Source organism: Pseudonaja textilis, chromosome 2, assembly GCF_049901715.1.
Source record: "Pseudonaja textilis isolate UNSWEBS1 chromosome 2, rPseTex1.2, whole genome shotgun sequence".
NCBI classification, from domain to species: domain Eukaryota; kingdom Metazoa; phylum Chordata; class Lepidosauria; order Squamata; family Elapidae; genus Pseudonaja; species Pseudonaja textilis.
Window position 1 is genome coordinate 49,461,255 of NC_141991.1, and position 23,689 is coordinate 49,484,943.

The 23,689-nt window shown below is 37.9% G+C and overlaps 2 protein-coding genes across 2 annotated transcripts; one reads left to right on the forward strand and one right to left on the reverse strand.

The window, feature by feature from the left end:
• Positions 1 to 265: 265 nt before the first annotated feature.
• On the forward strand, positions 266 to 14,135 carry ARF4 (ARF GTPase 4). Its single transcript, XM_026723703.2, has 6 exons — positions 266 to 604; positions 6,301 to 6,381; positions 6,980 to 7,089; positions 8,283 to 8,354; positions 12,145 to 12,270; positions 13,131 to 14,135. The coding sequence occupies exons 1-6, from the start codon at positions 538 to 540 to the stop codon at positions 13,215 to 13,217; spliced, it is 543 nt and encodes a 180-aa protein (XP_026579488.1). The 5' UTR covers positions 266 to 537; the 3' UTR covers positions 13,218 to 14,135.
• A 3,242-nt stretch (positions 14,136 to 17,377) lies between these two features.
• PDE12 (phosphodiesterase 12) lies at positions 17,378 to 23,516 on the reverse strand. The gene is made up of 3 exons (XM_026723693.2): positions 22,097 to 23,516; positions 20,366 to 20,444; positions 17,378 to 18,000 (listed from the first exon to the last, which is right to left on the reverse strand). Exons 1-3 carry the CDS (start codon positions 23,369 to 23,371, stop codon positions 17,558 to 17,560), a joined length of 1,797 nt encoding a protein of 598 aa, XP_026579478.1. The 5' UTR covers positions 23,372 to 23,516; the 3' UTR covers positions 17,378 to 17,557.
• Between the last annotated feature and the right edge of the window lie 173 nt (positions 23,517 to 23,689).

Consider the following 23,689-nt stretch of genomic DNA (forward strand, 5'->3'; position numbering starts at 1 on the left):
TTTTTTTTAAAAACTACTACAGTCCCCAGCATGCCCCGCGCCACATTCCATTTAGAAAGGCTAAACCTCCGGATTTCTCGAGAACTATTTTTCCCGTCATGCCGCACAGCCCAAGAGTAAAGCTTTTCAAGGCCGCTTGCTAGCCAGGGGCATCCTGGGAGTTGTAGTCTTTTTGTTCTTCGCGAGCCTGGTTCCAAGGTTCGTGGGGGCGGCGCCGCGGCGAAGGATGTAGCTGGCGTGACGCGTTTCTGTCCGCGTTGGAGCCGGGGCGGTCGTGACGTGGCAGAGAGCGAGCAAAGAAAGCGAACCAGGCTCGTCCGGACGCAGACAGAGCAGCCTCGGTGAGCGGACGCCGCGAGCTCCCCTCTCAGCGCCCCGCGGTATCTCAGCGCCGTCCGAAGAGGAACGCAGCGAAGGAAAGAAAGCGAGCAGGAGGGACCGGCGTTCGGGTCGCTTGCTCCTGCCTTCCCCGCCTTCGACGCGGCCAGCGCCATCCCGCTCGCTCCTTGCGCCGCAGCGCCCCAGCCGGGAGCCGCCATGGGCCTCACCATCTCCTCGCTCTTCTCGCGCCTCTTCGGCAAGAAGCAGATGCGCATCCTCATGGGTGAGAGGCGCGAACTCGCCCTGTTCCGCACCCCGTGCCGCGGCAGCCTTTCCTCCTTCCCGGGCAGCCTGCGCCGACCCCACCCCGGGCATTATAGCGGGGCGGCCCAGCGCGTCGCTCGGGAGACCGGGCTGCTTCCCCCCACTCGAGTCCCCGACGTGGGGCGGGGGGCGCGGAGGTTGCCTGCTGCTGGTGCTGCTACCTGGCGGGGCTTCGAACGCCTTGTCTGGGCGGCAGGGGCGCAGCTTAGGCCGGAGGCGAAGGAAGCGGCCGCCGTGTCTCTCCGGGAGGCCTGAGCCGCCGAAAGAGAAAGGGGAAAGGGAGAGAGAGTGAAGCGGGCGGGGTGGGAGGCTCTCGGGTAGTGAGAGCCGGGATCTTAAAGGATCGTCGGGATCTTCCCAAGGAGTCCACCCATGGAAGAAGGTTTAGGTCAAGGCGATTTCTCTCCAGCGCCCCCCCCCGCCCTCCGAAGGCCCCGGCCAGGATGTGGTTTGTTTTCCGTGCGATGGGGCTTCTTCCTGTGTTTCAAAATAAGTCTTAGGTCTGATCCTTTGCAAAAAGCCCGCGTAGTTGCTAGGGTTCCTTTAAAAAAAAAAACATCCTTGTTTTATTTTCGTTCAATCCAAATTTTCTTCCGCGTCAGGAAGAGGATTGGAATAAAAGTGAGGAGAGGTGCCCTGACACTTAAGAGACAATTGAATCAAGGTCGCTTCTGGGTTTCTCTCCCCCCTCCGCTTTCCCCCCTGACCTCCTCACATCGTTTGTAATTGCAAGGGCTTCAGCTGAAATGTTAACTACTTAAGTTAACAAATGAATCAGTGTATGAAGCTGGACCTTTAGCACATATATTTTTAGTATTTTCTGTTGAGAGATGGGTTTTAAACAGAGATACTAAAAATACTTTTAGGTATTGACCTGAATAACAAGGAAAAAAATGTCACAGAAAGGATGTATAACAGTATTATGTGTGTTGCTGATAGCCGATATTAGTTTGAGAATTTGCCCTAAATATATAGTTGCTGTTCTAAAATAGTCAGGTTTTGAACTGTTATTTCCCCAAGTCCGATTAAATAAGTATGTGCATTTGAAATTATGCGATTGATGTAAACATATTTTATTTCAAATTGCAGAATTGTACTCTTAATATTTTCTGTTACCCTCATGTAGCTAAGGATAACATTATTTTGTTAGTTTCTTCATCTAAGCTTAATTTAAAAAAATATTTCAGTTGCCTGAAGATGTTCTTTTTATTCAGAAAATGTTATATACATATGAATTTTAGTGGGTTATGAATAATAAGGGAAGCAGAATTGCAGAAACTCAGCATATGTTCTGAATCTTGTTTAATATATATATCTTAATTCTAATTTGAAAAATGAAACTATGGCCTAGTTTGATTTATGTGTCTCCTCGCACTACTAAAAGCCAGGTGAGAATTTTGGAAATTTCAAGTTTAGTTTAGTTTAGATTTAAAATAGTTTCACTTTATAATTGAAAGTACAATATTATATGACAAATTTAAACAAAACTTTTCTGGCTGCATAAGTTTCAGTACTAAAAGTGCTGCCTTTCTTGCCTAGTTGTTATGCTAACAATTTGAAAACATAGTTTAAAGCATGTTGTACCAAATTAAACTATCCAATACAGTAATCCTCAACTTACAACCACAATTGAGCCCAAAATTGATGTTGCTAAGTGAGAAATTTAAGTGAGTTTATCATATTTTATGACTTTTCTTATCACATTTGTTAAGTGAATCACTACAATGTTAAATGAGTAACCCAGTTGTTAAATGAATCTGGTTTCCACATTGAATTTGCTTGTCAAAAGGTGATCACATGACCCTGGGACACTACAACTATCATAAATGTGAGTCAGTTGTCAAGCATCTGAATGTAAATCATGTGACCATGGGGATACTGCAACCTTCACAAGTCTGAAAAATTATCATAATGGTCACTTCTTTCAGTGCTGTTGTAACTTCATATGGTCACTAAGTGAACTGTTGTAAGTCAAGGACCTGTATTGGACACAGCAACAGATTTCTGTTTATTCATCCACTGAAGGATGCATCAGACTTACTTGTGCACACAGTACAGAAAGAGAGAGAGTATCGAGAACATGCTCTTTCATGGACATTGTAAGTCAGGTGTATTAGTTTGACTTTCATTTGCTGATGAAACAATATCCCAGTGTAGTGGTTTTTTACATTTCATATTCTGCATGATTCCAAAACTTGTATTTACCAAGGAAATACCAAGAAATTATTAAAATTTTTATATACATTAGTTGCAAAGAGAGTAAAACCATTTTAGGGTTGGGTTGTTCACCTTCCCTCCTCTGAATTCTCTTCCACCAAAATTTGGAATGTTCTACAGAAAGACCAAATCTCAAGAAAACTATTTCTTCTGTCAGTAAAGAATGGGATGTCTTAGAAATTAGGTTAAGCATTTCAGTACCTATCTGAATTTTGCAGTACAATTGGGTATGTTGGAATTGTCTCACAGGGGTCCAGTGCGTGTGAAAACAACAACCCAGAGTTCACACAACCAAACTTTCTTTTCTCTCTCCCCTAGGTAGCTTCAGAGGGTTGAACAGAGCACACTATAGAGAGGCATAGTTGGAAAGTCATTCTACAATCATTGGATATTACCAATGCTTAGCTTTATTATAGCACATTAATATTATTACAGCTATTATAATCATTGACTTTATTAGTACTCTTAAGTTCCAGTCTTTAGGAAATAATATTGATCTGTTTTTAATAGTTTTTTAAAATCCTGTATAAATGCAAAACTAATTTTTCCTATACAGCTTCAGCTTAACTGTTCCAGATGTTCTCAACAATGATAAAGTTGTTCCTGTTAATCATGTATTTTAAATATATTTTAAAGTATTTCAATCAAGTGACAGTACCCTAGATAAGAAGCTTCATTTTAGTCCAAAATATATTTTTCACTTTGGTAAGTAAGAATTCTAAGATAAAAGGTGTAGTTTCAGAAGCTTAGCTGCCATGAAAGCAGCAGTTTTTCAAAAATTTGTGGTGACGTCTCTAAAGGCCTTTCTACTTTCCTTCTTGAGAATGTTATATATCTGATTTCTGGCTGTGGTATAGTGTTATCACACCATTTTCAATTTTCTTGCAAAGCTGTACACTTCTCTCCCAAATTCTAAACCTCCCCCCTCTTTATGTAGAATTTTCTATTTGCTTATTCCAGACCTACCTTATTCTTCACCCTGAAATACATTTCTTCCAAATTAAAAGCCCCATGCATTAGATTTTTATAAACAGAAAGTTTGTTTTATATGTTTTTAAATGATCAAAAAGCAGAGTGTATCATCACATTTCTATTCCTGTACACATGTTTCTAGTCCTCTTGTAAGAGGACTAGTTTACACATCAGAAATGGTACTTTGTGAGGGGGGAAAATAATAAACTTTATTTTGTGGAGCTAAATGCATCAAACAATAGAAGACCACTGTGTGAAGAGTTGCCACTGTAAGGAAGAAATAAAAATCCAGAAAATAGTTCTTTGAGGAAAGATTGGGCATTTTTGCAGGATATGCTGAGCCATAGAAGTTTGGTTCAGCTCCAGTTCTATGATTCTTCCTTATTTTTATAACAAGCCACCATTTCAGACTTTGATTCTATACTTCAGCCATAGCTCAGTTTGAGAGTTAAGTAAACTATGAGAATTAATTAGATGATTGGATTGCATGCAAATCAAAAACATACCTTCATGGGCATATGGTTGATGTTATAAAGTAAAAAGGGCTGTGGGAAGAATTGGACTGCTCATTGCTTATGTAGAACAATAATAGTTTTTCAGCTATTGTTGCTTTTCTTTGCATAAGGAGGTCCTAAATTTAAGCAGTGTTCTGGACATTTTTATTTCTGACTATAATTGTCTTGAAAATCAGGAAAGTCAATCAAATGCTATATTTAGATTTTTATATATTATATACATTTTGTTCATATGCAAGCACTGCTTTTCACAATGTAGGATCTAAAATGAAGTCACATTGTGTTTTCACAAACTTTATGAAATTCTAAGAAACATTTCTTTTAAAAAAAATAGCATAAGAAAACTTAAAGGTCCAGTGCCTAATTTAATTTGGTGAGAAAGATTCAGAAGACTTACTGTTGAGTATAATATAGCCTTATTTCTTATTTCCACTTGAAATTTACAAAATAGAAGGAAGGGAATAAAAATACTCCAATTTCTGGTATCGCTCTAACTTACGGGGATATAGCAGTGTTCTATCTGAAAGAGGAATAATTAAGCCTAAAGCTTGTATCCCAAAAGTATAAAATTTCATATGAAACCTTGGCTTAGATCTTAAAACTTGTAACAACATGAATTTTCCTCTCCCCTTTTCACCTTGCAATTCCATGTAGCTTTCACAGTTGGGAGGTTCATACAGAATCTGATATGTTTGTGACAATCCTGTGCTTTTTGCTACATATACCGCTAAGCATTTGAGGATGTGTAAGTCTGCAGAGGAAAGGGGACAATATACAGTCTTTCTGAATTACAATTTTTGGGATCCCCAGCATGCTTACTAAATAATTATGAAATGCTATGTGTAAAAAGAAGCATAATTTCCAAGCTAATTCTTAACATTCTGCTGTATTACAAAATATCTCACATCTCTCAAAGATGGCAACAGGTAATGCAAAAGTTTGTGAGTTCTTGAGCATAATTTCTTTATGCAAAATCGTTTTTTTGTATTATTTTAATATCTAATATATTTCAGCCTCAAACTGAAACTGCATTATTACAGTATTGTATTTATAAGTATTTATAAGGTAACTACTTAGTATTGCTGCATTTTTCTAAATAAGGCTCAGAATACATATTTACTTTTATCTAGCTAAAACCTACCGGTATGTAAAAATATAATATGTCTTTATTATTTTTTAAATAATAAGACTAACAAATTATAGTTACTCAGCAGGGAGTATAAGTTGTGAATTTGAACTTTATAGTAACATGCATTTTAATAATACTATTAGTTTTTAGGGAAAAACACAATTTTAGTATACTTCTGCAAATCTTTTATTTTTGTACAAGTATGCTAATATTTCCTCCCCTACTTCCTCCAATGACCCTATTTCAAAGATGTTAGCTTTTCTGATATTGATGTTGCAGGGAGAGCTGTGACTAGGTTTTCCCTTTCCTATAGTGAATCAAATTTTTATCTGTGTTGATTGGCACATATTGTTTTTGTCCACTATTATTCAGACTTGCCAATTGCTAGTTCAGAGTTAGTACAGTCTTGTGTTGAGGAGACTTTGGGGGGCTTCTATTTGGGAATCAAATTGATACAAAGCTGAATATTTCAGATAATCTAGAGGCAAAAAAATAATATTACAAGCTACACTGAATACCAGATCTAGTGAATCAGAATTAACTCTTGCTTATGATATTTAACGCTTTTGGTTAAGCAGTTGGTCTGGAAATGAGGAGACCAGTTACAAATCTAAAACAGAAAAAGAAATTGCAAAGTGAAGAGGGAAAATAAATTGTATTTTCATTATATATTTAGTTAGAATATAATTATGATACAACACATCTTAGGAGATGAACAAGGAACATTTACAGGATAGAAACTTTTTTTGAAAAAACACACATGGCTGAACCTGTTATAAAAAGTGAAGAGTGAAAATTGGCTTTATTGTTTTTTTCCCCTAGTTGGCTTGGATGCAGCTGGAAAAACCACCATTCTCTATAAACTCAAGTTAGGAGAGATTGTCACTACAATTCCAACAATTGGTAAGAACATAGGAATATATTAATTTGTTAGTATTATTAACAAACAATAATGTTGATTAAGTTTAGATCAATAAAAGAATTGCAATTTGTCACAGTATATACTTGAATGAAATTTCTAGAATATTATACTTTTTATGGTACATTATTACTGAGCTCATAAGTTTAATGTCTAAAGATACTTGTTTTGAGGAGTAATCGCAACAAAGAGAAATTCTAGACCCAAAGATGAAGTGTCTATAGCTAGTATACCATTTTTTCTACTACTTATTTGCTTCCAAGATCAACTTTATTCATAATGATATTCTAGTAAAAGAAGCTCAAAACCAACATTGAAAAATGTTCTACAAGCCAAGATAAAAACTCAAGAAATCTTTGAATTTCTTGTTCTAGCACTATAATTTTTAAAAAGTAACTAAACAAACAATGCTATACTTCTAGCTCTTTGTGAGTATATTTTGTTTTTATCAGGTTTATATAATGCCATCCCTACCCCTGCTTCATTCAGCTCTTTAAGCATTGAAATATCATAGGTTGAATAATATTGCAGTTTGTTGTAATTGATATTTCTGATAGTTATAATTTTCTTATTTTTGTTTAGGCTTTAATGTGGAAACAGTAGAATATAAAAATATTTGTTTCACTGTTTGGGATGTTGGTGGTCAAGATAAAATTAGACCACTCTGGAGGCATTATTTTCAGAACACACAGGTAAGTCCTAGCAAGTTATTTTTTAAACACTCATTGAATTAATGACTCTGTTATTTAGTATTTAAATAATATCCTTAATTTGCTTTATTTTATGGTGCTACATAAATTTGTTCATGTATTTTAATTAACTGAATTTTTATGTTTGTTTTATTTTATTTATCTGTGTTTGTTTATTGTTGGGAATGGGGTCCTATAGCTAAAAGCAGTACAAAAAGTGTCTTGAATGTTAATCTCATTTATTGAATAAGATTATGTTTCTCCAGAAGCCAGCATGATAGGTCAAGGTTTAAGAAGTTTATCTGTGATATCCTCATTGCAAACTGTAGTTAGGTAAGACATAGGTTCCTTGGGCTTATGATTCTGTAAGGCCGAAGAATTAACTACACCAGACTGGCTATATAGATACTTGGTTCTCAGCATTTCCCCAAGTGGTTGGGAATGGAAACTGCAGCACATAGTAGCTATCTCATGTCACTTACACGGTTGTTCTCATGAGCTGTGTTCCTTTTCCAATCGTACAAAACATACAAGGTGAGCTGAGACATTGGACATTGTTTCCATTCCTTTGCATTAGAGGGCAGACTGTTAAATATAGTTCTCCATGGCACTATCCCTTCACAGCAAAATTATTTTGCTTAATGGACAAATTCAATCACTGATGATCAAAACTATATTTGGAGCACAAATGGCTGAAAGCATAGGTGAAGCCTGACAAAAGAGGCCATTTGGTCTACTGCTCAGTGCAGGAATGGAAACTAAAAAATTAGTCCAAAATTTAACCATTTGAAAACTTAAACTGAAAAAGAAACCTTATGGTATCAGTAGGATTGTTTTGTGAACTTTAATAGAAATAGTCTTAACTATCTAATGGAGATCCATTCTTTATGGTCGGCTTTTGCAAGTTGCATCATATTGCAAATACTGTTAATTCATCAGTAGCTGAAGACATGGCTTTTCATTGAAAGCTACCATAAATTGCTAAAGTTTGGATATACTTTCCTGGCTTTCCTGGCTCTTCTGAGGTACTGGCACCTAGGAACAGATTGCATGCCAGGTGAAAAGCTTGATATTTTGCATGGTTTCACATTTGAAACATTGTTGTGGAGGTAAAGATATATGAAATCAAGGCAGACTTGACTTGAATCTTTTTATTTATTGTCTCACCACATTAATCAAGACTTTCCCCCCCGCAGGGTCTCATTTTTGTGGTAGATAGCAATGACAGAGAGAGAATTCAAGAAGCAGCAGAAGAACTGCAGAAAATGGTAACGTTTAATCAGAATGTGAACATTTTCTTTGCCAATGTGATAACAAGAGTTTTAACAATAGTAAAACTGGAATATAAAATAACAAAAAAAATCAAATAGGATATTCAGAGACATTACATGTTTTAGGGCTTTGGAAGTAATTAGGTAGAGCTATTTCAGAGTACATGAAGTACAAGCATATCATCTGCCTGAAACTCTTTAAAGTTACATACATGCAGTTTGCTTGGAGACTAAATATTATGTAAAATATAGAAAAAAATAAGAAATTGTAAACACAAGGAATTAAGGACACAAGATAAGAAAATGAAAGGAGATTGCTGTTAAATCTAGTTCATACCAGCCCTGTTTGCTATACCACTTCATAACTTTCTGTCCTTGTAAATTATACTTGCTTTCACTGTGTCCAGACCCTCCTTTGCCTTTTAGCCTTCAAACATCTTGGCCCCCCCTCTTGTTAATTGCATCCAAACCATGTTCTTGCTCCTCACATTCTGTTCACATCCTCCATGGTTCATTTATTTTGCCATTCAGTTGTAATCATTCACAATGATGACCAAACTACTATTTTTTCCTATTGGCTGCATGTTGTTATATTCAGTCACACTCATTCAGCACTAACTCATTCTTGATACTTTTTTTTTCTTGTTTTACTGCACACGCTTCCTAAGTGATCATGTCCCACAACATTCAGTCTAGTTTTATGCTTCTCCTGGCATAAAAATTTATACAAAGCAGCTTTCACTTTTTAGAGAAACATTTTGTGCAGTAGAGCACATATATCCCCATTACATTTCTAGCACTTCTACATCTTAAGATTTCTTCATCCATTTTTCTGTTTTCTTTCTTTTTCCATTTTTGGTAGGCATTCTACCAAGGTACCCAAACTTCATTTAGTTGTTCCTGCTTGTCACCATTTATGTATAACTTGGATTTATTCATACCACTTTCTTTTGCACTTGGACATTTCATGTATTCATCAGACATAACACTGCCTGACTTCCTCAAGATTCCAGGAGGCAGACAATATTAAAAATAGCAATATTATTTTTTAGATTCATTCCCCTTGTTATATACCACATCTAATATTCTTTGCAAATCACTTAGATTCTCAGCCAGCATCATGGCATCTGAATACAAAAGTACATGCTCATTCATATTCCTACATGACTTACGTCTAACATCTCTATCAACATTCTTTAGAAATTTACCCATAAATTCCTTTAAAGTCAAGAGGGCTTCCCTTGCTTCTAGCTCATGATTGAGCCATTTGAGATGTGGTCCATTTAATACTCATATTTTATTTCTATTATATACAGGTCTTACAACATTCAGTAACTGATCTCCCAACCACACATTCACATAACATGCTCTCTCTATGAATGTCCAGTAAACTATCATTCTTATCTGAGTACATTTTTCATTGAATGCATTTCTTAATGCAGAAAACTAGTCTGCATACCTCATGCCCAGCATAAAGCCCACCACATTTGGCTCAGTGTCACCCTTGTTACCATTTCAGTCAGAATTCTGCCAAGCATCCACCCAGGGACACTTAACTCATTACTCTTCCCTGTAATTTTTGCATTCACACTTGCTCCCTTTTCCTTTTGCAAAGAGAAACAATAAATACTTCCAAATTTGAGACACCGCTGATGCCTTTATATACATGAAAAATCAATTGCACAGTCATTCTATATCAATATTTCAACATTTATCCAGTCACACTACTTTTACCTGTAACTGCTATTTTTTCAACCTAGTTATATTTTTTTACTTTTCATCGTTTCTTCTCAGCCAATAATAGAGCTTTCATTTTTATTCTTGTCTTCAGTGTGTTGTTCTTCCCATTCAGATCTCTAAAATGTTCTGTCATTCCCTCATTTCATTTTTTTCAAAATATTTCATAATCTTATATATTTGCTGAGGTCTCTTTGTTTAGTTCACTCACTTCCAAAACAATGTTTTATTTTTATCAAATTTCTCAGCACTCTGCTTTTTAAAATTCTTTTTCTTTGCTTTCTTTGAAGCTGCTTTTTTCCTCTTTGCAATGTGTATTTTTTCTTTATTTTTGGCAATAATTATCTTATATGCTTTTTTCTACCATCCACAGTTTATTTGATTCTTCTAAGAACATAAAGTTGTTTTCAATACCCAGAATCACTTATTTTCAAGTGGGCACCATATACAATGAATGAATGAATCACCCTTTTTCATTTTTCTTGGGTACAGAAGTCTTTTCTTTTCTGTGGCACATTGCAGTATAATTTTTACACACAATTTTTAATGCCTTTCCAATGTGTCTCACATTTAGAACCTTTCATCACCATTGTGCCACCACTAAATCTCTTTCATCTAAAAACAGTCAAATCAAGTGTGTTTTTCCAGGTGTACACTTGAATGGATTGTGCTAAAATAGTTTATTTAAAACATTCTAAGCAAGTACTACCCCATCATCATTCTCAACCATTCAAATTAGATTTTTCTGTGTCTTTTCAATCCCAACTCATTCATTTCTGTCACTTGACAGTACAATTTTCCATCTTTGGAGTCATTCAGAAAGTTGTGCAACGTTTCCTCAAATGCGTCACTGATTATCTCACACACACACCCCTGCCAGAGTGCAGCATTCTAGGCTGTATGTTACTTCTCTCATTTAGCACTCATACCTCAAATTCAGACTTTGACCTACATTTGTCTTTTTTTATTTGTAATTAAACCTGCAGTATTGCTTCTCTGCATTTATTGTCAATCTCATAAGATTAGACACTTTTACACCTACAATATCCTTTTTCTCTTAACTTCAGATATACAGTGTACCTGTTCTCTCATTCATTCATTTTATTAGTTGATTCATACTTTTCATAATTTACTTCTCTTTCATTCCAAGTTGTCATCTTCCATCTGCTATTGTTGTCACCAAAGAAGCCTATAGATTTTGACATCCGCTGTTCATCATAATTTTGGTCAATTGACATTTTTTTAAATAACTTTTTTCAAATGTATGGACTAGATTATGAAGCGTAATGTTATATGCCTGTGATGGCAAACCTATGCCACGTGTGCCAGAAGTGGCACGCAGAGCCATCTCTCCGGGCACACCAGCCGTAGCCCATTGCTCTTCCGGGTTCCAATGTGCATATGTGCACCAGCCAGCTGGTCTTTGCATGCACGTGCACGTTAGAATCCAGCAGACCAGGTGGCTGGCACGCAGGCATGTACCAGGAAGCTAAGCTTTCTGGCACACGTGCTCCCGTTTCAGCACTCGGTACTGAAAAGGTTAGCCGTCAATGTTATATGCTAATGGTAAAAATGGTATGATCAGCTTTGGCATGTTTCGTTTATTTACAAAAAAATTATACTTCCAAGAGCTACTTTAGTATAGTACACTATTTCTCATCTGACTATTGAGTAGTAGTAGTAATAGTTATTAGATATCCCACCTTTTTATTTGCATGTGAGTGAGGAGGGAGGGAGAGAGAACGTCAACACAAGGTAGCGAATATACCTATGATTTCTGTCTCTATTTTCTCCTCAGTTTGGCCAAGGTCACCCAATTGACTTCCATGTCTAAGAGAAACCTAAAACTCACAATTTTCTGGTTTCTAGGCCAGCACTTTAACCACCACACCAAACTGGCTTTCTGTGATAAATTGAACACCTTTGTTTCTGAATACCGTTTGGGGAAATAAAGGAAAAATACAGCCAGTGGAGTTGTCTTCTTCCCTTGTAGGTTTTTGCTTGTAAGAAATGTCAAAAGATGGAAGTTATCATGTTTTTTTTCTTCCAGCTTCAAGAAGATGAGTTGAGAGATGCGGTGCTGCTTATCTTTGCAAACAAACAAGACTTGCCAAATGCCATGGCAATCAGTGAAATGACAGATAAACTAGGCCTTCAGTCCCTGCGTAATAGAACTGTAAGCACTGAAATTTTCTACATTCAGTTAAACTTCTGAATGAAAAGCTGACATTTGGTATAAGTATTTGTGTTCATCATGTGGGGCAGTGTTTTCCTATTTTCCTCAGAAAACAACATCCAAATATCTATAAGTGGCACTTGATACTGCAAAGAGAGATAAAATGTTTTAGTCAATCCATGTTCCCTGCCCATCCCCCATATGTAAATGTCTTCCCACTCATTGATTCAGATCTTTAATTGCAGCCCATTAGAGGTTTCTGAACTTCAGTTTCAGCTGTCAGCCTTAGCTGTTCTAAGAGGAGTTAATACTTCAGTGGGTGAAATATAACAACAAACTTCTCAGCTGAATTATAATTCTCTTTTTAAAGAGACAAAGATATTTTCTATGCTAACAAAGAAATAATTGATAATTAAGACAATTGTGATTACATAATTCTACTTATGTTTAGCAATACTTAAATTTGTGTTTCTTTTAGGACTGATTTTGTTGTTGATATTATAATCATTTTAGCATGGACTATATGTTCATCTGTAAACATTCTGGCCTACTGTGAAAGGAAGAGTTACTATAAAAATGAAATAAGAAGTTATTGGATTCATTCAAGTTACGCTGTCTTTGACTATAATTCTGCATAAAAGATCTCTTTAGAAATTAGTAATTGTTAGAGATAATAGCAGTACAGAAGTTGATTGCATTTGCCTTCTTCCAGGATGTTTTTTGACATCCCCGCCTATGTTCTAATTTAGAATTGCTTAATATAGTGGGAGACATGGGAATTTGTCCTGGATTTCAGAATTGAAATGTATTCTCAAGAACAGTACCAAATATTAAAAATATCACTTCCTTCTGTTTTACAGTGGTATGTTCAGGCTACCTGTGCTACACAAGGTACTGGTCTATACGAGGGACTTGATTGGCTGTCAAATGAGCTATCAAAGCGTTAATTGCAACTGGATGACTTTCGCACCAAGGACACGTTTGATATAAGTGGTCTAGGCTTGTTACATCAAAATTAGCTGCATCTTGGTTATTATACAGTATCTGGAACTGATTTGGGCAGGATATTACAGCATTTTTACTTATTTTGTTGCCAATTATTGTTCTCCAAGCTATGTTGCCAAGGTAACATTAGGCTTGGATTAAAGAGAAACTCCTTAATTTGAAAAAAGTGTATCTTCTGATTTTTCCTTTTGTTGTTAGCCTAAATGCCTGAATATAGTTGTGACTTTGAAATCTATTGAATGCTTATTGAGCCCCAATTCAATTAAGTATATTTAAGACCCCTCTTATCTCTAAGTTACCAATCCCTGTTTCATTCCATAAGACAGTCTGCTGACTTAATCTAGCATTCCATTTATATTTATTTCTCTCCCTTATAAAAACACTTCCTGGTGTTGCCAAGAATCCTCTAAAACACTATTCAAATCTTCTGCACTGAGGAACATTTTATTAACCCCCTCTTCTAATTGACCCACTTTTGCCTTTGTGTGAACTCAGCCTGATAATACTTACTGTGCTGGTTGCAACAAGCTCATTGGAGTTTTTAAATATTCAGCAGATTGTCTTTTTTTTCTTTTTGCATGTTGCTTTCAGTATCAGCCTGTTTTGCCCAGTGTATAATAGTTCTGCTAAAGTTTTACTGTTTATTGGTGAACATATCTTCATGAAGAGATTTTGAAAATTCTTCAGACTTGATGGATTAATTTCTTTATAACCTATTCAGAATTATTCCTAATTAAAATGATACAAATGTATAGCTTTGTTGTATGCTCCTTGAATCTTACGTTTGTGGAACTGATAATATGAATGTGTGACAGATTCTTTTTCAATAAACGGAGTTTTTTCTGTACCTTGAACACAAACAGATCTGAATAGATTTTGAATTGTTTTCAATTTGGCAAAAAATTAAGGTGGGCAGTTAAAGTGTGCAACATAACTGATTATCAAAGCTAAATCTTGTGTTTTGAAGCTGTAAATCTAAATCCTTTTAAGATGTCCAGATATGAGAATACTTAGAGTTCAGAATGGTAATAAAGTTCAAACTGCCCAAGAGTCTGTTTTATTAATGATTGACAGATTACTTTGGTTCGCTAGCAATTGTCCTGTGTATTCCTTCCACGTAGTCAATTATCTGATCCTTAGATAGTCGGATAGCTGTTTAATTCGGAAACTTACATACCTCTTCTCAGAATCTGAATTTTCTAATGTCTTTTAAAGTCATTTATAACTGGCACCACAATAATGATGCATTTAAAACTGAAATTTTAATTTATTGAATTACTTTATATCATTCAAATAATTCTCCAAACTGCTAAATTTACATAATACATACATTAGCTGCATACTTCATATTAAGCCATAATATCTTCTCTGGCTTGTTATACTTTTGACAAATTATTGTATTTAAGAAATTAGCACAACTTGAGAACTGCCATCAGTACTTTGCAAACATGTTGGGATGTAATAGCAGTATGTAGTGTCCACAGAATCCATATTTCCATCTACCTCATCCTAGTCATTAATAAAAATGTTAAGGAATATTGGTCTCATGACTGCATGTTTTGGCATTTTATTTGATGCCTTCTCTAGTTTTATAGTTTTACTGTTCATATATGTATACATTTAATAATTCTATCCATTCTATGTACAGAATGTTATCAGATATTTTGTCAAATACTTTACAACATTCCTATATCTACTCAGAAAATTGTTGGTTCAAAAAAATAGATAAAGCCAGTAAGACCTTGTGTTACTTAATAGGGCTTGCACAGATCAGCACTGTTTCTTTGGCTCATGTTCTCATTCCAGTCTTAAGCAGGAACATTTAATATTGCCAGGCTATTCAAACAAGGAAACACTAAAACTGGTGCTCAAACCTGAAAATAATTTTTTTAAAAAAACAAATAGCTCACACTGCATTCCTTCCAATTTGTATATCTGAGGCAAGGCTGTGTGAATACCCTCACAGGAAACAAAGATTTAATCTTTTTTAAAGATGCTGTTCTCAAGGGATAAACTTGCATTTACATCATGGCTTATGGCTTTCTAAAAGTTGCTGAAATACTATTTTTTGCTGCTCAAAATTGAGATTTTTCAACATTGGTTACCAGCTTATTAGATCCTCTGTGTTAAATTGTTTTGTATTCTTAGCACAAGACATGGTGTACAAGGTAGGTTTTTTAAAATTACCATATGCTTCTAAACTGCATCTCATGGTTTTCCAAAGGATTCTTAGATTGAATCTAAGAATTGAGCCATTGTGAAGATGCAGCAGTTATATCAAGATGTGTTATACAAGTGAGAGTTTTTTTAAAATACCTGAGTCAAGTATAACTAATTTCAACTGTCAAAAAAATTCTGTGGAGTGTGTATTTGCCAATTAGAGCTAAAGTTAACTTTTGTTTTAGTGTCCGACCCATCACGACCCCATGGACGTTCCTTCAGGTCTTCCTGTCCTCTATCATCCCCCGGAGTCTATTTAAGCTCACAACCAGTGCTTCAATGACTCCAGCCACCTCATTCTCATTTAACTGAGTTAAATGAATTAACTAAATTAACTTTTAGATGATACCAGGCAACTCAAGACCGGTTCGGTCATGCTTTCAGAACTTCCCTTATGAGATTTCTCAATGCCTTTGACAATGACAAGAGCTTTGGATGTACTGCCTTAACTGGAAAAGCTGGGATATATCCAGAGATGTATCTGCCTTGAAAATAGCCCATGTTGAACTCTGCAGCAGAGTCAAACATCAATACAGAAAATAGGTTTTAACATTTGTATTATGTCATAAAGTGTTTTATGATGTTTATGTCATAAAACTTATAAAATTTGTCAAAAGGCATGGGTCCCAGATTTTGGGCACATTCTGTAAATTAGCCCATTTGAGCTACTTTTTTCAAAACATTTAGCCCTTGTTTTGCCCAGTTAAAGGTTACAGGAATCAGTTTTAATAGTATATAATACACAGACTGAATATACTGTAGCAATCTGGTTAGGCAAATAAAGGGTCCAGAAACTACATAAATTAATGGACCTGACAAGACAAAAATGAGTTATACTGTGTTCATATGAAATACTAAACCATGGTTAATTTGGTATTCGATAAACTGATCTAGTTTTAACAATCTATGCAAATTGACATAAAAGTAGTCATAACTGGTCGCATGACCTTGTGCCATAAAGTAGCTAGCCATAGGATAATCTTATCTTACACAAATAAGGGCAATGAAACAGGGTGCCAACATCCCCCATTATTAGTCAGTTAACATTTGTGAGAAGTAGACCTAACACTGTCATATAATGCTCAGTTAAGAAATTAATCATTTTAACTAGTTTATGTATTTGATTTATATGGCCACCTATTTCAAATCCATAAATTTGAGCAGCTAACAAAGATTCAGATTTTAATGGTTTAGGGTGCAGAACATGCTTAACCAGGTTACCAGCAACACCAGTATCTTGATCACATCTGCAAATTCAAATATCTTCAGTTAATGAGACAATTTACCCCTGTAAACAGGATTAACAGTTGAGTGCCTTCTTAACTCGGTCTTGTGAACTGGTGTGGAAGAGGATTAACTGTAATTTAATTACCTTTTCTAGCCTTCATCAGCAAGACAAGAGAAGGTTAGCCCCATCTGAAAGATGGTGCTGCTGCAGCTACAGCACCTCTTTGATTACTTCTCTTTGCTTTAAATGAAATAAGTAGGGTCTTTGTTACTTAGACCTTGCTCAAATCATTAAAAGAACTTTCCAAAACAGCAGGAAGCAATAGTTTTTAAACTCCCCTAAAGGTGGATTACTATTGATTAAAATCACTGCTTCCTAGCAAAATCAGTCTCTAGTCAGAAAAAAAATCACTACCCAAGCATACCATAATATTACTATTATTTAAACCCAAATTATCTTGGTTTATGTAAGATCTTTTCCCCCAATAGTGGGAACTCTCCGAATATTTTTTTGAATCTTTAATAGTCTTATGAAGACAACATAGCGGCTATTCTTTCACATGTCAATAGTGATTGATTGGCAAATATCCGTTTAAATAAACCAGTCCTACTCCTTTCCTTATTTTAAAAGTCATATGAAAATGAAAAAGGACAGTCATAGTTTCAAAATGTATTTTGTTCATTAGTAAAAGAAAAAAATAGCACTGGTACATAAGAACGCTGTTATAAAAAGTATGACCACTTATAAAGAATTATAAATGAGATATAATTGTGATCAAAGAAGCATTCCAACTGAATTTTTCACAAGTAGCACACATTTCAGAAAACAATCAGATCATTTCCACTTTATATCACATATTAGTGCTATATGATCTGATGGGTGTGAAACACTTGGTAAGGCCTGGTGGGTGGTTACTTCTTCATGGCTTGGCAGTGGAATTACCTGTTCAACCTCCAAAACATTTGCATCAATGAAAATATAGTCCAAACATCCATGAAAGCCTCCAACATAATTAGTGTAGGCTGGTTCTCCACAAGCACTTTTAAGACAAAACTGGTGGATTAGAGACATAGCAAACCGTTGCTCTTTAACTTCTGAATCCCAGCTCTCATGATCTTCAGTAATACTACCGCTATTGACAAAAGTATATGTTCCAGTTGATGGTGTGGCATTAAAATCCCCACAGAGGATGAGAGGTGTAGCAGGATACATGTCATTGATCACATGCTTAATATGGGATAATGCTATTGCAACTTGGATTAGACGGATATTTTCACCTAAAAAAAAAAAGGATCATTATGTTTAGTCAATGGCTCTAAGCTTTCAAATAATATCCAGTCTTAATATTAAAAAAGCTCCCAAGTTGAATTTCATAATAGGGGTTTCAAATTTATAGCTTTCCATGCCATATTAGGTAAACTAGGCCACACTGATACACAGTTGGATGGTGACAGCCAAAATATGTTAGCAGCTTACAAGTCTTAGACAGGCAGCTCTGCACCTAGAATGGAGAGGCTGACAGACAGCAACACATACACTGTATTGAGATATCATCTCAGCTCAACCTGAAACTTGTCAGCTTACCAGCAACAGCAAGAAGCTGCAGGCGGGGCAGGTACAGGGCACTGGCAATTGCTGTTGCCCATGGGAAATGGCACAGCTCCATTTTGGGAGATGGTGAACCAAAAAAGAGGCCAATTCCCCTCAACAGATTTCTCTGTAAATAATTTTGACTTTTTAATGATTTTTCTAATGTTTTGGTTATTTTGTTTCCAACTTTGTACGTAGTTCAAAATCATATATGTAAGATGACAGCTATACAAATTTACCAAATAAAAATCTCATTCCCAGAAATTATACTTTGTTCTGTTGTAGTCTCATTCCAATTCTACAACTGATCACTTTATTATTCCATACTCTAACACCTTTTAATTTTATTTACATACACACACTTTTAAAAGTGATCCTCTTATATGCCGCAGCAACCCTGGATTGAATTCTTTCTAAACCTTTAAACTTCCTACTTCCTAACCCACAACGCTGCAGTCACTTGTGTGGTCTCTTATCAAAAGAATGCTAGGTAGAAGATGTGGACTCTTTCTGTTCAGAAAGGTTGCAGCTGCTGGAGGCACTTAGCCTCTACCAATGGTTGGGTGGTGCAACTGTCATTCAGGACAGCTAACAGGCACCCAGACATTGAATTTTTCAGGCTTCTTGGACTTTTCTACCGTGTCATCATCTGCTGCCTTCCTCAGAGCCTGTTTCAGTGCTAATGATGTTCTTGGGGCCATTGCTGTCACTGCATCAGCTGGTCTGGCTGACATTCTACTCTGTTTTCCCGGCAGCTGGCACTGGTCAGCTGCTTCCAGTGTTACTGCTTTGCTGATTCTGTCAGTTCTGCAAATTGTGGCCCACAATTATTTATTCCTCTTGGTTTAGCTCCCATGTTCCCAGTTCTTTCTATACAGTATTCTTTTTTGTGTACTTCAACTTTTTGCTATTTTTCTCTTTATTTCTTCCAACTTCCACCTTCAATGTTCCTTTTCTCTGACTCTTTCTATCTTCCTTTCTTCACTGCAATTTCCTGTTCAAATAAGTATAGTTAAGGGCCCTTTAAAGGGGAAGAAGGAAGTGTTGGTGTTCCTTTGCTTTACATCCCTCTTCATAGTATAGAACATATTTAATAAATTTTAATCTGCTTAATAATACTCTAAAATTGAGCTACATTTGCAGAATTATATATACTTTGGAAGAAGTGACACACACAAAACTAAAAACAAATATGGTTTTTTTCCTATAAAGAAAATTACCGGGATATTTTCTAGCCTCTGCTAAGCAGATAAATCATCCTAAATTTCAGATGGCTAGGCACAAGGGTTATATGTTGTAATTCAACAATTACCAAACTAAAGATTCATGTTCTAGTTAATGAAAAATATGCCAGACTGTGGCAAGAATGGTGAAAAAATAGCTGTTTTGCAATAACATTTCTGATTTAATAAGCTTATGGAAATCTTGCACCCATTAGACCTTTTTAAATTAATATCTGAGAATACTTGCAGTCCTTAGGTTGACAGTCTTCATGGATTGTAGTGTTAATTTCAGTTCGAGACCCCATTCTGGGACAGCTCTTTGAATTTCTAGTCTACCTGGAATTTCCTGGTAGTTTCCTTCCCAACTATTAATCTGGTTTGTCTCTACAATGTCAGGCAAGTGCTGCCTCCTGCTTGAAGTTGACATTAAACGTTTCCTCAATTAATCCAAGAGTTTATTCTCTGCTACTGTAATACACATCCCAAAGGAGTCAAGTAATTATTCTATTTGCTGTTCAGCAGTAACATCATTCCAGAACACTTTATTCCATGGTATTCAAGTAGCTCCAATTAACAATAGTTCTTGTGCTTCATCCACTTATGAACAATACAATAATCTAGACTTCTTTTGAAACTGTTGGTGTTCTTGCTTTAGCTTGATAAGAATGTTTCTGCACCTAGAAAGGACCTCATTTTAACCCTGTGGCAAAAACCAGTGCCATACAGGCTTCCATTCTGCAATTTACTAATTCTCTATATATACACCCAAACCCAGAATCCAAAGTACAAGGTAATAACCAGCTTAAAAAATATCAGAAACAGAAATTACCTTTTGGGTGCCAAAACAAGTGAGTGTTGGCTACGCAAATCTTTCTTGAAGAATCATTTTGAGACTGAAGGACAGAAACCTACAAGAAAAATGTTTATGAATTCTAATACCACATATACAGATACTGTATATAGTATCTAAGTTAGGGAAATGATAAAGAGCATAGTAGTTGGAATTCAGAAATAGTTCTGTCGTAAGGTACAAGTCTGGCAATAAAGGAGGGGGGTGTCTTAGGTGAGATGTCATATGATTGCTTTGATCAATAATCACATTCTTGGCACTCCTGGTTGTGAGTGGAAGAGCTATCCTGCTGGAGGGTTTCAACCATGTGAAGCTAAATCTTTTTAAGAGCAAAAAGAATTGTCTTATGGAGGGATTCAGTTTGGTGCAGGGCTGAAATCCTCAGGCAGCCAGCCCTTTTGTTCTCCAAAATACTCAATTCGACATAGAGCTGAAATCCTCCAGCAATCGTTTTGCTCTCAGAATTCTTTCTCTGAGGGGTTCAGCTCTGTGGGGAGTGGATATCCTCTGACAGGACATTCTTTCAGCCAGCTCCAGAGACCAAAAAGAGTCTTCTCTACAGGTGACAACAGCTTGCAATCTTCCCTGCTGGCTTCTTGATTTTCTGAGAAAGTTTGGGAAGAATATTGTAAACAGCCATCATTATGGGGTATTTGGCAACCAGTTCTAAGTGTGAACAGGTTGCCAAGCACCCAAATCATAATCACATGATTGCAGAATGGGTGTGCATATGTATGAATATGTAACATTTTGCAATGGCCAGAAATGCCACACTTTTTAGACAGTTGTTAAATAGCTGTAAATCAAAGACTATCTATGGGGAAGTCTGCAACAATACAAACTACTGCCCACCTTTTTCTTCCATAGTAATATATTAGGACATTTTTCATCCATAAACCTGGTTGGATCCAACTCATTTTATACACAAACCATATTGTTGGCTTTTCCCCACACCAAATTTGGTCCCATTCTATTTTACTTTTACAGAACTATCCTGCTGATGGACAAAATCCAGGCCCCTTTACATAATTTATTTCCAACATTTAAGTGGGTTAAAAAGAATAACATGAAGTCTGAAAGCATGCAGCATATGGCTTCTGAAGTTGCTTGCAATCCTCACTTACAGCATTCCCACCACATGACCATGAAGGAGGCAGATTTACAAGTGGAGCGTTTCAAGTCACAGTACAGTTGCCTCTCTGGGAAAGGTACATCAAATGAATGCTTTCTGGACCTGTTTTTTTCTGCATCTCCCAGCCCAATTTTTGCACTCAATATAACTTTTCCAACTTATCTCTCCTTTTCTTCTATTTTCAGAGAGTTATCCTGCCAACAAAGTCAAAAATCCCTTTAGAAAATTTATTTTCCTCATTCAAAAAACACCAAATAAAAAAGGACTAACTACTTTATATTTGAGGGGCTGGTTATTGTGCTCCACCTATACAGTATCTCAGTAATTTTCTACCTTGGTCGATTTATGAGGAATTTATCTCACTTTCTTTTTCCTTGAAACCATGTTTTTATTATGTTTTCTTAACAAAGTCAAAACTGCCCCAAGGTACCAAAAGATGCCAGTTTGGGGAATTCAGAAAGTTCTGACTTTGAATGTCTCACTGAAAGTCCCTTTAACTTAACCTGCAAACGCACTTCCCTCCCTCCCTCTAGCCACCCCACCATTCCCTTCAGGCAAGAGGGACTAATAAGGCCTACCTGTAGAGCTGACGATCGCTTAAGCAGGCTTTCCTCAACCTGCGGGCAGGTCGCCACCTTGTCCCGCAGTTCTCTCTGCAAGGGATCTTCAAGCAGAGCCTGGTTGAAGGCAATGTCGTGCTGACTAAGGAGACGGAATTTGTCCCTTCGGTAGAAAGTGGCCAGGCCTTCGTGCTGCCTCTCTTTGATCCGGAACAGCCCCTCCAGGCCGAAGGCGTCAAGGGCAGGACCCAGGCTATCCACAAAGACCGACTTGTCTACCTCCTGCAGGCAAATGATGTCGGCGTTGTAGCCAGCCAGTTCTTTTTTGAGCAGGTTTTGCCGGTAGTCGAGCTCCAGCGAATAGGGAGCGCAATACGGATAAAGGACGGTCCGCGAGAGCTCAGTCCTGGCGTAGATGTCGGCCAGGATGTTATAGGAAACCACGCGGATCAGTCCCGGAGCCGCGATTTTCTTGGTGTAGAGATGCCGCGCTTCGAAAGTGCAAGCGCCCGGGCCAGCCTCCACGGGGCCTACACTTTCCGCCTCGCGGGGCAGCCCATAGCGCTGCTCGCCGTTGCCCGGGATGCACACGAGCTTCAAGCGGCGTCCAATCTGCGCGTTGGTCGGCATGAAGACTCGCTCTGAGCCGGCCGGGGCTTCCACCCAGCTGTTGCTCGCGGCGGCCGACGCTGTCTCAGCCGGCTCGATCTTCTCCTCGTAAAACCAACGGAAGAGGCAGTCCCGGGCGGAGCCGAACTCGACTTGGAGCTTGGGGCACACGGGGAAACCGGCCATGAGAGAGCGTGGGAGCTGCACCTCGGTCAGCGTGGGCGGATTGCGCTCCACGCGGTAGCGGGTCTCGCCTATTTGCAGCACCGACCCGTCCTTCCAGGCCTCCTCGTTGGGCACGTCCTCGGGCACGGCTTCCCCGTCCTGGGTGAAAAGGCGAACGGGGACGAGCTCAGAAGGCGTCCCGGGTTCGGGCTCGGGCTGCGCTTTCTTGCTCTTCTTGGCCTTCTTGGCATGGCCTTTGCTGACGTTGTTGGCGATGCGAGCCAGCGCCTGGCCCAACGGCTCCGTTTGGTCTCGGTGCACATGCCGGGTCTTACCGTCTTGCAGCACGATGGAAACGCTGAGCTTAGGTTCCGCCGGCACGCAACGCACCACCGCCCGCTCCATGGTGACGGTGGACAACCACCAAGTCAGCCGCTGCTTGGCCGGACGCCTTAACACGGGAAAGACCTTCAAAGTGCCCAGCAAACGCCGCAAGAGCCCGTAGCTGACACCATTCATTTGCTCGTCTGCTCGCTCGCCCCACAGCACAGAATCACTTGGGCCGCCCTGCCCAGCTCCGCGAGGGCCAATGAGAAAACTCGCAGCGAGGGAAGAGGAAGGAGGAAGCGCGACCCGGGAAAGGAAACCAGCGCTTGCCGGAAATGGCGCCTCGACCCTGAGGGCTGATTAAACGAGGGAGCGGAACAACAAAAGAAAGGGGAGGAGAATTAAAGGACCCGGAAGTTGGCGAATCTCTTTAGGCCAGAGGTAGGGAAACTTGGCTCTTTTACCACTTATGGACTTCAACTCCCAGAATTCCTGAGTGAGCCATAAAAG